At 34.4% G+C, this 15,884-nt stretch overlaps 1 protein-coding gene and 1 pseudogene across 1 annotated transcript; both read right to left on the bottom strand.

Annotated features, from left to right (window-relative positions):
* Nucleotides 1-7,927: 7,927 nt before the first annotated feature.
* LOC143554313 (uncharacterized protein At5g03900, chloroplastic-like) lies at nt 7,928-12,143 on the bottom strand. Its single transcript, XM_077044096.1, has 13 exons — nt 11,748-12,143; nt 10,948-11,055; nt 10,762-10,862; nt 10,600-10,683; nt 10,446-10,518; nt 10,289-10,354; nt 10,095-10,181; nt 9,933-9,998; nt 9,167-9,309; nt 8,952-9,038; nt 8,419-8,482; nt 8,198-8,341; nt 7,928-8,071 (listed from the first exon to the last, which is right to left on the bottom strand). Exons 1-13 carry the CDS (start codon nt 12,114-12,116, stop codon nt 7,928-7,930), a joined length of 1,536 nt encoding a protein of 511 aa, XP_076900211.1. The 5' UTR covers nt 12,117-12,143.
* A 1,624-nt stretch (nt 12,144-13,767) lies between these two features.
* On the bottom strand, nt 13,768-14,760 carry LOC143554312 (cyclin-dependent kinase F-4 pseudogene; annotated as a pseudogene).
* Between the last annotated feature and the right edge of the window lie 1,124 nt (nt 14,761-15,884).

Below are 15,884 nucleotides of genomic sequence, written 5' to 3'. Positions count from 1 at the left end.
ATACTAGGTTCTTAGGACTAGGATATTATGTATCCATTTAACTCTTTTTGTAACTACAATAATATAACTTATAATGCAATACGCCTATGCTTATATATTACCCTTCTCAAAACCCAGCGCAACTTGCGGGTACTTAAATCTAGTTTTAGTATAATGTTGTTTTATTTTCACATATAAACAAAACACAAGACCCACTTAAGATGTTTAAATTTGACCGTGCACCAGTGATGCATGTATTAAACGACTCGTATGATATATCTACTTCACATATCAACTTTATATAAGTATTTACTCTCAAAGTGACTAATCAATGTGAAACCATTCATGCATTCACTATAAGTTTGTGTATCCATATCTTTTCATATATAAATTGTTTATTCCAGAAAATATTTTTTAACGTTTATAGCAGTTGCATAACGACTCAACTGGTTTCTACAACGGTTAAAGATGATTTGAGACAATAATCATGAATGTTTGCGTTAGTATGTCTATCTAATTTTAGCCATAGGATGACAATTTCATGATGCTACATGAGTTTTTAACATTTTTGTGATAGATCATTGTTTTCATTATATGGTGATGCTTGTACCTCAACTCTCTGCACTTGTTAGTTGAATTGTGTTTAAAGGATATTATGTGAAAATGTGAAGATAAAGTAGATAGGTGAAGTCAGGTTTTTTAGGGAGTGGGTATAAACATGAGTTTGTTAAATCAGATTAAACTAGATTAAACATGTCGGTCAAAACAGATTAATATGCAGATCAAACTATTACGTACCTGCTTTGCAAAATTGGTCTATTTGAATATATAATAACCAAATATGAATAATTTGATTAAATGTAAGTTCTAAAAGAGTGGTACCAACTGATCATGTGTCAAACTTTAGGCTGCATTTGTTATATTAAAACTGAAATATATTAGTTATAATGAAATCATCAAAACTATAAACAGAACTTCAAATTTAAAATTAATAAACTTTGAGATATGATAAATAAGTAAATATTTAGTTTCCTTTAATAAAAAAGATTTTCTTGTTATAAAATCTAGATAACTTAGGCAACAAGTTCAAACTCTCATCCCCGTGTATATAAGTAAGCACTTAGGCTACTTGCTAATTATTAGTCATTGTAATCACAATTCACACACATACATATTATTCGAGCGTATACATTCTGCAAAAACTTGAAGTCAACAATGGACAAACTTCCATCGCTCACCGTAGATCATACTCGAGCCACGACACCGTCATCTATGGCAATGTTACATGATCATCGGAACAATATGTTGTGTCAAGAAAGGTAACATATTCAAGATTTAATTAAACCTAGTTTGTTAAAACAAGTTATAAGTACTTATGTTTTCATATATTGTAATATTAATATTAACATTGTTACTGTGATTATGAACTCAGGTTACTATTGCCTATAAAGAAACGTTGTTTTGCTACTGCTTTCGAAGACAAGTATGTTCATCAACAAGTTAAAAGGTTTATTCAAGACGGGTATGTGTACATATAGATTATAATAGTATTAATATTAGTCCCAGTTTCTTTTAACATGTTATAACTTAAGTTTTCATCATATACTAACACGTTGCATGTTATGAACTCAGGTTCTTGCCTATAAAGAAGCGTTGTTTTGCTACTTTCGAAGATGATCAAGAAGTTAAAAAGTTAACAGGGAACGTGATAATCAAGAAACCCGAAAGTGTGTTGATGGAGAAGAAAAAGAAGAGGAAGATGCCGAAGAAGATGGTGTGTGGGCCGGTGGTGAACAACGATTCAACCGACCAGTTGAAGCGGTTCATCACCAGTGAGATGTTCGGTCTCGACATGAAGTTGGTGATCCAGAAATCGTTGTACGAGAGTGACTTAAATACAACTCGATCAAAACAGATTAAACATGCCGGTTAAGCAACTGGATGAGATGCAGGTCATTGAGGTCGGTAGTAAAGATGGTATGGAGGTTAAGGTGGTGGGTCCGACGATGGAGATGTTCGGGAAATCGCTGAGGCTGAAGACGTGGCATATGAAGAATACCGACAACTATGTGTTGAAGACGAACTGGAATGAGTTTGTGGCTTGTAATAAGATGGTTTTGAAGGTGTATACGATGATTCAAGTTTGGTCATTTCGTAAAAACCGAGAGTTATGCTTCGCTATTGTGCCCGTGGAGAGACCCGCAGTTGCGAAAATTGTTATTTGATGGCTTCGCGCGTTCGCGTATTCATGTTGATGTTCTTCAGTTTCTAATTGTCTTAGATTTGTTGAATTAATGGATAATTTCATTAGTTTTGTTTGTATTTTGTTTTTTCCAACATATTATAACATTTAGTCATTTATGATACGATGATAGTTTTACATATGGTGGTTCAGTTTTTCTTTAGTATTTCTTTTCATTTTGGGTTTATATATATATATATATATATATATATATAGGGAAGGGATATTTTGAGAACCATGTTGAGTTTTAAGAACTCAATTTTTAGCCATACATTTTATTAAATGGATTGGATTGTGTGGTTGAGATTAAATCTGACTAAAAAGTCAAAGTAGGAGAGAGAATAAAGTTGTAAGTGATTACACTAATTTTTACGTCCGTTACACATGTATAATAAGTCGACTCGGCGCGTAAAAAATTATGTAATTTTTTTACGTATATGTAACCTTGTTCTTAAAACTCAAAGGGGTTCTCATTTGAAATCTCCCATATATATATATATATATGTATATATATAGGGTTGAGTTCAATGAAGAAATCATATTAGTGTGAGAAGTTGAAGAAATCCTTCCACCCAATCAAAAATTTTCTTTTCCTTTTTCCATTTAATTAAATATAAGGGTATAATAGTAAAACACATATTTTTTTTATATGGTAACTATTTATTTTTTTGGTGAGTTTCAATTTTAGTAAACAAATATTTTACCTCTTTGTTGATTTAAAAATATTAAAATATTAGTATTATTTTGGATAGTCCGATTATATCCTACACAGTAGTCCTACACAATGCAAAATAATCGAAATATATCCTACACGGTTAATAGAATGTATCCTGCACATTATTTGGTCATACCATACACAACTGATATAGCATTTCCTACAAGGAAAATATGTTATATATAAGGAAAACATACACAATTGTATTTTATAGGTTTCCACACTAAACAAAATATTAATCTTACATAGTTGATGGAAAGTAACACACTTGTACTTGTATAGGTTTCCATCCACGATAAACATAATTCATACACGGTAGTCCTACACATCACAAAATAACCAAAATATTCTACACGGTTAATCGAAGGTGTCCTGCATAGTATTTAATCATACCCTCCACAAACGATATAACATATCCTACAAGGAAAATGTGTTATATATAATACACAAATACATAAACCTAAAATGTTATCCTACACACGTTACGGTATTTTTGAATTTTTGTTTTATAAATATAAATATGAATATTCTTGAATTAGCTAATTTAGGATTAGAAAAATATTGAAATGTAACGTGCATAATTTTTTGGGGTAAATTTTAGATGCTATTAATTAAAACCATACATTCCTTATTAAACATTAAGGCCAAAATACCCTTCTATTAAAACCTTCTATATTTTGTTCTTTATTTATTGCAATTTTTCCATCATAATTATATACCATTGATTAGAAATATCAATAGCTCAGATTGATTTCTCATATTTCTCGCACTAATATGATTTCTCCATTGAACCAAGTTTTACCTTCGGGTGGGATGTTAATCAATATTGTGTAAACCTATAGAATGAATATTCTCTAAAAAGTATTTCGTTCGAAGCGGGTTTAAGTTGAAATGACCGTTTAAAAATAAGCTATTAAAATATGTTCGCTATATTATCAAGGCTAGTGGTGACGAATGATGAAAAAAATGGTGACGAGGGTTGTTGGTAGTTTTGGCCTAATTGAAATCGTATTTAAGTTAGCAAGTGTTATAAAAGTGAATAGTAATTCTTGACCCATATGAAAAAGATTTTAACTCGAATCAACATTCATACATAGTGGGCTAGTAGCCTACATACTTGATAGCTAGTGTTCTAAGTGACTAAATGCACAATCTCATGTACACTATTGACTTGAAATATTCATGGCCTTTGTTCATTGATTATTTCGCTAAATATTTGCGCATTGTGGTTTAGTAAGGCAAGTATTAAAATATGGTTGTTCAATAAACAAGGCGAGTATTGAAATAGATGAACTCAAGTCATGAATCTATTTCCATTGTGCGTTGCCATTGTATATTAATGAAACTAGAGGTTGTCATCAGCGCGTTGCACCGATCGAAATGTCCAAACACACATAAAACATAATGTATTACAATAAACTTTACCACCACACCACCTTATATTTTCATTGCTTAATTTAGTATGAAATCTATAAAACAAATCTATTTCTATTAAAAAAAACACCAAAAACCAACTAAATGGAGATTCAACTTAGGTCCTACAACTTATAACAACACAACAATACCACCACAGCATCTTCCATTTTTGTTACCATTATTAGTTTCAATTCAATAAAAATAAAAACACGTTTCGAACTATTAAAAAAGGAAAAGAAAGCTGCCACTGATTGGACCTATGTTACCTTTAGTGTAGTATTAGGTTTCCGTTTATATATTGTATAATGTGTTCTTACACTTTTTTTTTTAAAATATTATAGTACATGAGTTGCTAAGTCAAAATGGAATTGATGTGCCAAATATACTTAGTGAGTTAGGGGGGTGTAAGTAGTCACACATAGAAAGAATTAAAGACACTATTAAGTGTGAAAGACTACTACACGGATGCTTGGACCTCTTTATGTGAGTTCTTGTTGTTGGGCCTTTTTAAAACGAGCATTTTACATTAGTAAGCCCACAACCGAGCTAATATTAGCAAATAGCAATTAGCTCATTAAATTGTATGACCTCATGTTGCAAGTTGGAACATACTGATTTTACTTTTGAGATATTTTTTAGCTACAAGTGGACATGTACAAAAATACCGGTTTGGTTTAAGACCTAGACCTTCGGTTCGTGATCAGTTTGTACCCGTTCCATCAAACCGGTTTGGACCCGACCCGATTTGAATACACGCCAAAAAAACCGTTTTTTTTTTCCGTTGTTCCAAACCGGTTTGATCGAGCTGAACATTCTTACCTCCAAACCGGTTTTGACGGTACCTTGAGCAACCAGACCGCTTTTAACCCAAACTTGTTTGGGGTATAACCTGTTTTGTACATTTCTAGTTACAAGCCATGACCAATTAAACATCCTAGATTAGTAAGCGTGACCGGGAAGGATGTTGAATTCAAAGGATATAGCATTATGATTCCTTTGATGTCATGATAAATCACTAAACAAAATTTACTTTCTTATACGAACACTTTTCCAATATCAATTTTTTTACATTTCATCATCTGTAAGCATGGTACATATAAGAAAACAGGGTAAAAGAATACTGAAAAGGAAAAAATCAACATTTTATAAAAAAACATTTTTAGATCAATTTTAATATATAAAACAAGTACCTTTTTATATGATTATACCGTTTGGCAGGGTCAGGTCAGAAATTGGTTCACCTAGACCAAATCGATTTTTCCTGTCTTTAATGCACGGCTATGAAAGGTGGATAGAATCCGCTGAACTAGTTAGGCAACCGGACCCAACACACGAAAAGCTTTGTATATCATCAAGATGTTCAAAGGCTGTATTTTGTCGAGTAACGCCACCGGTGGTTTCGAAGCCACATCAGCCCCTTAACGCCAACTACACCATGCCGTTACATCAAGGGGTAGGCATTTCGAAGGGACAGTAACGTGGTAACAAACGTTATGGTGGAATAATTACGGTGTCCACCCACTAACAACCAATCCATTTTTTTCCTTTTTTTTTCTTTTTTGGGTTTCTTTTTCTTTAGTTAATAGGTAAGCTAGTTAAAATGTCTCTGTCTACATGACGCTTCAACTAGCATATGCTAATTAGCCCATAACGCATAACGTAAAGAGTGTCCAAAAACTCATACAAGAGTCTGATGTCACGGACCAAATATTTGAAGATCGAGATGCTTATTTGTGTTGAAACGCTTGGGTTTGTTGGCTCATCCCGAACTTCATTGGGCACGGCCTCAGCGAGAAGGAAGGCGTACATGCCTAGTCGTGCTTGCATGACGAACACATCGCTGGTTGCGAGCTGTTGCCGCTCGCCTAATGAGTCCAAGACATAACGAAACCAGCAGACCTTGATCATAAGCGGACCGATTGGCTGGCCTTCGGACGCCACACGAAGTCTGAGGGATAACTCCGTGACACTAAGCCTTTTATATGACCATTGGACATTGGAATTGGGGTACAGCCAGTTTAAAGGGGGGTTTACGACTTATGTGATTCAATATATTTAGTTAATTATTAAATATAAGTCTGTTTTGGGCTAATTAAAATAAAACAAATTAGTAGATAATTAGGTGGGCCGAATTTATATAAATGATTAATGGGTTTGGAAGAGGACTATAAGGGAAACCCAATCCAAGCCTTTTTAGACCAGCATGAAGTGGAGGTGTAAAAAAAACCGATTTGGGACCGGTTTCATGTAAACCGAATCGAACCGGTTTGACAATGAAACCTTTTCACCCTAACCGACCCAAACCACCAGCTCCAGGATCAGTTCCTCTTAAGATTTACCAAACCGGTTTTAAAACCGAACCGGTTTGAGAAAAACAGGTTAAATCGGTTCTAAACCGGGCCGAACCGACCTGGACCAGGCAGACCTATCTTGCTTCTAAACCGGTTTATAAACCGAACCGGTTTGAGTCAAGCCGGTTTTGACTAGCCGTTTACCAAACCGGTTCGGTTTAGAAACCAGTTCGGTATGGGTTTAAAACCGATTTTGCACACCTCTAAATATTTAGGTTAGCAATTTCATCGTTTTTAAATTCTATCTTATTGGGCTTAACTTTTCAAAAAATTTAATTTTATTGGGCTAGTGTTGAGTGGCCACCCAACCCTCACTCCTGCTTGAAAATATTTTTCATATATATTTGACAAGATTATAAAAAAAAAAGAAAAAGAAAATTAACCTACTAACTGTATAAGTAACTAGAGTAATTATTATTATTACAGCTTTGAACTACAGTAATTATATTACAAAAAACGAAGTAGAGTAATAAGAACTACTCTAATTTAAAATTGTATATTGATAATAATTACTCGAGTGTTAGAATAATTATAACTATTTGTACGTATAACACGTTAAATCTATTTGTATTTTATCCTAACACAAAATTAAATACATGCTCACATGCTTATTGTTGTATAATCTACCCAAAAGTTCACCTTTATAATTTCTCTATAAACACTACACATGTACACCATAACAGTTCCATCAATTTCATTTATTTTATATAAAAAATATAAACAATCAACAGTTGAAACTTTAAATCATTCACCTCATTCGATCAAACACAGTTTGGGTCTACTAAACAATCCGGTAATGCCATTGAGTTTGTTCGGATGCTTGTTAAAAGTTTAAATCATTACATACTAAAATCAAATAATCAACTATAACGTAACATTAAAGGATCTGACTGTATAAATGACGCCAAAAAAAAAAAGGCAGCCTTGTCTTTAATGTATATTCATAGTTCGATATTGTATTATTCGAGTACTGTATAACTTGTAAAGCATACAACACAATTAAAACCACAAAAGAGCGAGTCAACTCACGAAGCTGCTCGCTCAAGTTGAATACGAGCTCAGTTTCCGATCTGGATAAAAGATTACAAGCCTATGTATTTTCTCTTTAGCTACTTAAATATATTCATTCTAACCAGTAGCTTATAATTAGTCTAGGCTTGATATTTACCTGTTCAAGTAATAATTTTTAAAGATTAAATTAATACTGTTACAACAGTACGCCGTCTATTCAGATTTCTCAATCTCTCTGAATCTCCTGTCCCATTCCTGCTTGTCGTAGTCTTGCTCAAATAAGTCTCTTTCTGTTGTGTACACAATCCGATCCTGACCTATCACAGTCCTCTGAGACATGTCCCGAGCGCTAAGAATCTGTATCGGTCACAAAAACAATATATTATTAACAATAAAAATTTAAACCTTTGAAAAATATTTAATAACACAACCATCATTCGCCCAGAAAAAAGAAGTGAGATTTCAGTCAAAGAAAGTCAATACCTTCCGTCTGAGGGTGATATCGGGCAGTTCAAGAGCACGTGCTCGTTGCTCTCTAGCTCGGTTCCTTTTTTCTATTTCAGCATTTGTTTTTTGAGTAATAAACCATCGGACCAAAGGAATTGCAAAAAACGAGGCAGCATAGATCTGTGAAATTGATTATGTTAATTGCTATGACGCATTTGACCCGTTAACAATAAACAATGACCCATATTAAAATGTACCTGTAAAAGAGGAAATATTTCAGATACAAATGAAATGAATCCACTTGGTGAGACCGTCATATTCCTTCAAATACAATCACAGAAAAAAATTTAGAGAAGTGAGGTGGAATAACTATTAGGCCAACGAACCGAACGTTCAGTGAACTGTTCAGCGGAAAGTTTGTTAAATAAACGAACGAACAAAAAAGCTTGTTCATTAAGTTAAATGAGAAACGAAGTTAAAACGAACAAACATGAACACATGTCACGTCCGTTCATTTATATTTGTTCATATATGTTCAGTACTTCAGTTATTTTCGAGCATTTATATTGTTAACGAGCGAACAAAAACGAACACAAACATGCTCATTCTCTTCCCAAACGGACATGAACAACAAAACATGTGTATTTAATTGTTCGTGTTCGATCGTTTGTAAGGTTAAAGTTCAATGAACAAGCACGAACATGCTTGCGTCCAGTTTGTTCAGCTCGTTTACAAGCCTGATAACTATGGATCAATTGAACCCTGAATAATCAATTTATTAATTACATACTTCAACATGGTACCGAGAACAATCACCCCGAATAGATTAAGCGCGCCCAAACCACCAACCATTGCCTTCTCGGTGTTGCTAATTTTACTGCATGGTGAGAACAATGCGTTTCAAAACACGGAATGCAAATTAATATGGATGTAATGCAGTAATGAAGGCGGAAATTTTGATAGTCAACATGACACTGTACAAGATATGAAAGGAATTAGAAAGACCTGAAATCCCATTTTTTTTCCTTGAAGAATTTATCAACTCCTCCAATCCATTCACTAAATTTTCTCCCCACATATTCCTTCCTTCCACTTCTTTGTGAAGCAGCTGTACGTTGAAGTGATGGGAAACGATACAATATGTTCCCCTAAGTAAAGAATAGAGATTTTAAAAAATTAAACGAATGAAGTTTTCTTGTTCATGTTCGTTAATCAAGAAAATGAACAGGTTCGTGTTTGTTTATGTCCGTTCTTCAAAAGTATAAATAAGCGGATCGCGAACGAAAACGAAGGAATATAAGTATATAACTGAAGAGAGCTAAAGCCAGTTAAAAGTAATGTAAAGAACAATGTGTTGGGCCTAAAAAGTTATTAAAACTAGATCAAGTTGTAATGGGCCAAAAAATTTAAATGAATAGACTAATGAATGAACTTAAACAAAACGTTAACTAATGAGTATAAACAGACAAACAGATATAAACACATTTAAATGAAAGAACATAAACAAATGTTCCCAGAACATAATGAACATACGAGACTTGTGTTCATGTTCTTTTGTTTATTAGATAAACGAACTTCCTGCCAACTGCCAAATGGTTCACTGAACGTTCAGTTCGTTTACAGGCCTAGTTAAATATGATTACAAAACTATGTTATTACAGTAATAAAGAAAAAGAAAATGATAAACCATTTAGAGAAATTTTTGCATGAAATTCTGTTTATGAAACTTTCATATGCACACGCTTAAATAATCACTCATCTAGTAACATACCTCTTCGTCCACTTCGGGTTGTCCATCAAAACGAAGAAGAACAGGTAATATGTATGAATCATCATCCTGTATCAAAAAGACAAATGAAATGCTTTCTATAATATATTATGATTATGCTGTAAGATTTTTAATTTTATTCTTATATCATAATAAAGGTCATACCGTATTTTCTGCAGTTTCTACATCAAGGTAAGGAGCAAGTTCTTCTGCTGTTACAACACCACCATTTGATGCAATGTACTGACCAATCTGCAATAACAGGACAAATATTATAAGATTATCAGTACAAAAACAAGAATATAAAGTCATAATACAGACACAAAACACAGACCACTAAAATAGTGCTGAGTTATTACCAACTTCCACCTTTCTTCTTCAATACCTTCATTTGGGTCACCATCACCGAACACAAATGAAAACACCTACAAAAGATTGATAAATTGTACCACTTCATCGTCCACATCAGCATATAATTACCATATATGAAATCAAAAGTTATTATTTTCTCCTTACAGATTCAATGAAATTCATTCCCTTTTCTTCATTTCGAACCCGACGCCTTCTGTAGTAATATGGATCCCAATACCTAAATGATATAGTAAGATTAATATTAATGTGACGAAGCCAAACATTATAAAACAACGTGAAAGAAGTCAAGAACCATTACCAAAACAAATCAGATGGACTAAGATAAAACGAGAAACCAGAATCAAAAGATCTTCCTCTGCGTCTTCCCCGATTATCTTCTTCACTGTCATTAACAATAATATTTTAACTGCCTCGATCAGAAACCATTATCACGTACATCAAAAGAGAAAGCACCAATTACCTGCTGCTTGATAGAATAGCAATGATTGTTGTATAAACAATAACAATGGAAGCAATTAATGCGGTTCCAAAAGTAACCCTGATCAAGTATTCACCAGCAGACTGTAAAATGATCACGTTTTGATTAAGTTTTGCGAATCACATTGATCAGTTAGGATTTGGATATATAATGTTATATATTATCTACCTTTGCTTTTTCAAGATAAGGTTCTGCTTTTATGCGAAACGATTTGGCTGCAAGCTTTGAACGATAATCTTTTGGAAAAACATACAGAACATCACCTTCATCTGAAACCTGCAGAAACAATCATGAAAATGACTGCACTCGTTAAAAACTCAAATGAAAAATCTAAATGATAATCCATGTATATCTATTACAGTAACAATTCTCAAGAACAAAAAATATGCACATTTGTAACCCTGGACAAGTATTGTATCCAAATCTCACATATGAATTGAACAGATTCAAATTAATGATCATTGAACCCGAAATCAGAGGATTCAAGAGTCAAACCCAGGGTTGTACACGAACGGAACCGAACAAGGCCTTGTTCATGTTCCGCAGACAAACTAAAGGTTCACGAACCCCTAACTGAACGAAACTTCTTGTTCGTGTTTGTTCAGTCTGCTCGTGTTTGTTCTAGCATTCATATTCATATATATGTTAACTTTACATATATTTTACAGCTAATAATTTTGCTTAAATCTATATGATAAGATTAGAAAAGTCATTAAAAATATTAAAAACCTTTAATGTACATACTTAAACAAACAAACACACCATCGAACACTCACGAACATAAGTGCATAACCTTTGTTTGTGTTCGTTCATTTAGTTAACCAAACAAGCTTCCTTGTTCATGTCCACTCATTTATAAACAAACAAACTTCCCGCCGAACAGTACGATTTGTTTACAGCCCTACGCCCCTACTTAAACACATAATAATCAGCAACTGAAACATACAATTAACAAAACCTATATATACCTCCAAAAACCCATTAGTATCAGCAGCAAGTGCCTGTAACGCTCTTTGAGCTTCAGTCAACTTAATCCCAGCCTTACTGGCCACGTCACCAACCGTGACTCTCCGTCCACACTTATCCACCGCCTCCATCGTCCGCTTCCTCACCTCCGCCGGCAACTTATCACTCTCAATTATCTTCCCCGGTCTAACCCGACCCGCCGTTGCTTCCATATCAAATTTAGCCCTAATTTCCAACACAAAACGCCTATTTCCGCTGCTAATTCCACTATTCTGTCTTCCTAATCCATTGGTGTGTGCCCTAAGTGAGTAGTTGAGCGATTTTGAGTGGAATTTGGGCGTGAGTGTGAAGCAGGTGGATATGGAGGCCATGAATTGGATGATGATTTGATAGATTGTTATGATATGTTCATTGAATTTGGGGGTTTTGAGTGTGTTTGGATGGACGGAGACTAGTGAAGATGATTCAATGGAGTTTGCAGATAGGATTCATTGATTGATTGGTGGAAGTACAGAAAGCTGCTGTCTAAGAGATGTGTCAAATTTACTGTTTTGCCCTTTTAATAGTAATTAAACTATATGATGTATTTTTTCCTATTAGTTAGAGCCGAGCTATGTTTCACTTCGGCTTGTTTTGATTTACGAGAGCTTGAGTTTAGTACGTTTCAAGCTCTTTCTCTAATGAGTTTGAGCTAGTTTTTCCTTTTTTTCTATTATGTTCTTTTCTCATTTCTACTTTCTTCGATTCCTTTCAATTATTTCTGATTTGTATATAAAGTCTTTTTTAACATAAATTAGTAAAGTCTTGAAATTCATACCTCTATTTGTTAGATTTCAGAAAGAAAAAAAAAACAAAAGAATGCTCTTATGTAACTCGGGAACAAGTCCTTGACATAGGTTTTTATCTTAAGAGCTAGAATATACACAAAATGATAGCCATGATCATAAGTCATAACTAGAAAATATAATTAGCCAATTAAAGCACTCAAAATCTTAAAATTGTTTTGGAAAGCTTCAAGTGACTATCTATATTATGTAAAATCCTATTTCTTAATTGTTGGCTTAATGCTATTTCAAAATTCTCATAGTGAGGTGGGTTGAGGGGGGGGGGGGGGGTTCTAAGGACTCTGGATAAAACCAACTGTTGTTCGATAAGTCATCGAAAACTTAAGAAACCCATCAACATCCATCAACCGTCGCCTACCCAACCCATCTCTCTCTCTCTCTCATCTTTTACTGGTGAGTGGTGACCACTGATTACTATCTAATTCTTCATGTTGTAGCAGATACCCATATAGGTTGCGACGATGTACCCACTCGGCAACCCTTATATGTGAGGGGTGGGGTTGCCAAAGGCGCCCCTAGCACACTTATAAAGCACCAACACATATCATACGGTTACTTTCACAATCTATATGCGTGGATAGATTGGAGTTTACAACCACTTAGTTTAAGAAATCAATAAAATGGTATTAATGACATTCCATGCCAAGTTTCAAGTTTTAAAAATACTCGTTGAAGTTATTTTAAGTAGATAACAACTTATTTAAAGAGAGTATTAGTCAATTAAAATAAAAACAACATAACAATCTAATGGATATCTATTTTAGGGATTTATGAATGATCTAAAATACGAAAGAACTTTGTAACTTCAAAGTTTTGATAATCGGATTCATATAACTATATAACCAAGTAATCAAATTTATAACTATCTACATAAACTACACCAAAAAGATTAAAATGCAATTGTTCCATGCAAAATAATATTAAGTTGTAAGAAGTTAATCTAGCTAGCTAAAATTTATCATGTGTTTTTTATACAATCAAAATGTATTTTATATTCATGTTTGTGAATCTAAATTGACTCAGTAAAAGAAACACACATTCAAGAAAATATATCATAACTCAGTTTGTAATCCAAAACATACCAAAATACAAGTAAAATTAAGAACAATAAAACCCTGGACTAAGTTGACGGTCACATTTATATAGCTAAGTTCTAATACTCCAAACTTCTTTTACTTCATAAACTCGCCGGATTCAATGCTTGAAGGATGGCAATCTGATCTTCATATGTATCCACTCTTTCCAACCCACTCGCGCAACTTCTTAAACTTCTTGCCTCCTTCAACAACTCCCTTTGCTTAGCACGCTTAAATACTTCAAGGCGGACACGTGGTAACAGGCATGAAAGAAAGGATGCTGAAGCGCCTGCATGGCCGTAGGCCTATCACTTGGACACCAAGAAAGAAGTGAAGCGATCAGATTAACCGCATCAGGGCTTGCACTCGGCAACAACTCAGAAAACCGCACACCAGGGAAATCTTTAAACTTGTAACATATGTTTCTAGCGAGATCCAGCCCCGATGGCCATGTAGCTTCTGTCGGTGTGCCTAACACACTACAGATTTTAACCAACACATCTCCTTCGTAATAAAACACCGGCTCATTGATGTATAACTCTGCCATGATGGCACCAACCGCCCACATATCGACAGAAGAGTCATAAACAGGCGCACGCAGAAAAACCTCGGGCGCGTTGTAGCAAAGCGTTGTAACTTGATACGGCTGTTGACTATTCGCCTCACGGACCGAACCAAGATCACCAATCTTTATCACATTATTCTTCGAAACAAGAATGTTGGCGGGTTTAAGATCGCAGTGAAAGTAGCCGTTGTTGTGCATGTACGCGAGACCTTGAAGGATTTGGGAGCACATGTTTCTGATCTCGAATTTCATCCATAAGTCTGTCGAGATCACATTCCATGTACTCAAGTACCAGGAACAGCATGCCGGCTTCGTCGTCTCTTATTGTTTCTTTAAGCTCAGCGATATTCGAATGATTGTTCATCTTGGTGAGTGATCTCACTTCCAGTGGGTTAATGCAGTCTTCCATCGTGTTGTATTTGTCTACTTTCTTGATCGCAACCACTTCACCGGTCTGCTTGTTCATCGCTTTCCAGACGACACTGAACGCTCCGCTTCCAATTTGCTTGATTAGTTGATATTTCTCCATTGTGTATAGAGACCAGATCGATCGAAGAATATGTACCGTGATATTAATTTGAAGAGAGTAGTGTGGGGGTTAATACGAGTAATAATATGATATCAAGTTAGGGTTTGTTGTTTATTTATAACGTACACTGGTTCGATATATAGGATATTTTGCGGATTTGTAGCTATCTAATGATTAGTGTATGTAAAACATACCAAATTTAAATCTCAATTCAATAACTTTTCTTGCAAGGAAAGTGTATTTTCTAAAATTCTGATTTTGGAAAAGATTACTGTTTAATTTATAAAGATTAATTGTAGTTTTTTTCCCCCTGCTTGTGTTTGTTTGTTAGAATCATTGTTGTTTTATGATGGGCGGTGTTCTTGATGAAGCCGAATTGAACCCACCCCTAATTCCGCCCCGAGGGCACTCCCACCACCATATGGTTAAATTCGTAGCAACATTTGCTATGCGTCAACTCTTATCATCGTTATTTTATTTATTTCGGATTTTAGCTATATGTGGTCTATAATAGTGCTTTGCAAACATTTTTCTGATGAATTTTTGCCGTACGTTATATGGTTTTCGATTAAGAATTGCTAGCCATGTCCCCACAAGAAAATTGATTTGGCTAGTAGACTCTATCCCGACGACATATGTCTTCGGTATAAGAGCCCTCTAGCGATGACTAGTCATTGGTATAGGGTGCGTCAATTATTTATTACCTATCCTGATGACTGTCGTTGGGACCTGTATATATGTATCATTTTTCATTTTTTTTTATTTTTGGTAACTACAACGTGATTCTTGTAAAAAAACAAAAAATGAAAGTTAAGAAGAAGAAAAAAACTTTAAGCAGCGATATGGGTTCCTCAAAACTTTTTGAAAGAACTTTAAAATACATTTAAATCTAAAATGTAGCGACGACATGCAACCGGTAAAATATGGTTGTTATTTTATAAAAGATTATTTTTAAGTTTTTAAAAACAGTTTTGGCAAACATTTTAGTGACCACATGTCATTATTAACCGGTTATTAGCGGCGCGAATTATACCGACGACCTTTTTAACCTATTGCTTTCACCGACGACATGGGTCATGTAAAAGATGTTTGTAGTGTGTTTATTAAATCAATATAGTGTATGT

Source organism: Bidens hawaiensis, unplaced genomic scaffold (genome assembly GCF_021521415.1).
Source record: "Bidens hawaiensis isolate Kalapana, Puna unplaced genomic scaffold, B.hawaiensis_p1.1 tig00017586_1, whole genome shotgun sequence".
In the NCBI taxonomy this organism is placed as follows: domain Eukaryota; kingdom Viridiplantae; phylum Streptophyta; class Magnoliopsida; order Asterales; family Asteraceae; genus Bidens; species Bidens hawaiensis.
This window is presented reverse-complemented; position numbering and strand designations above follow the sequence as displayed.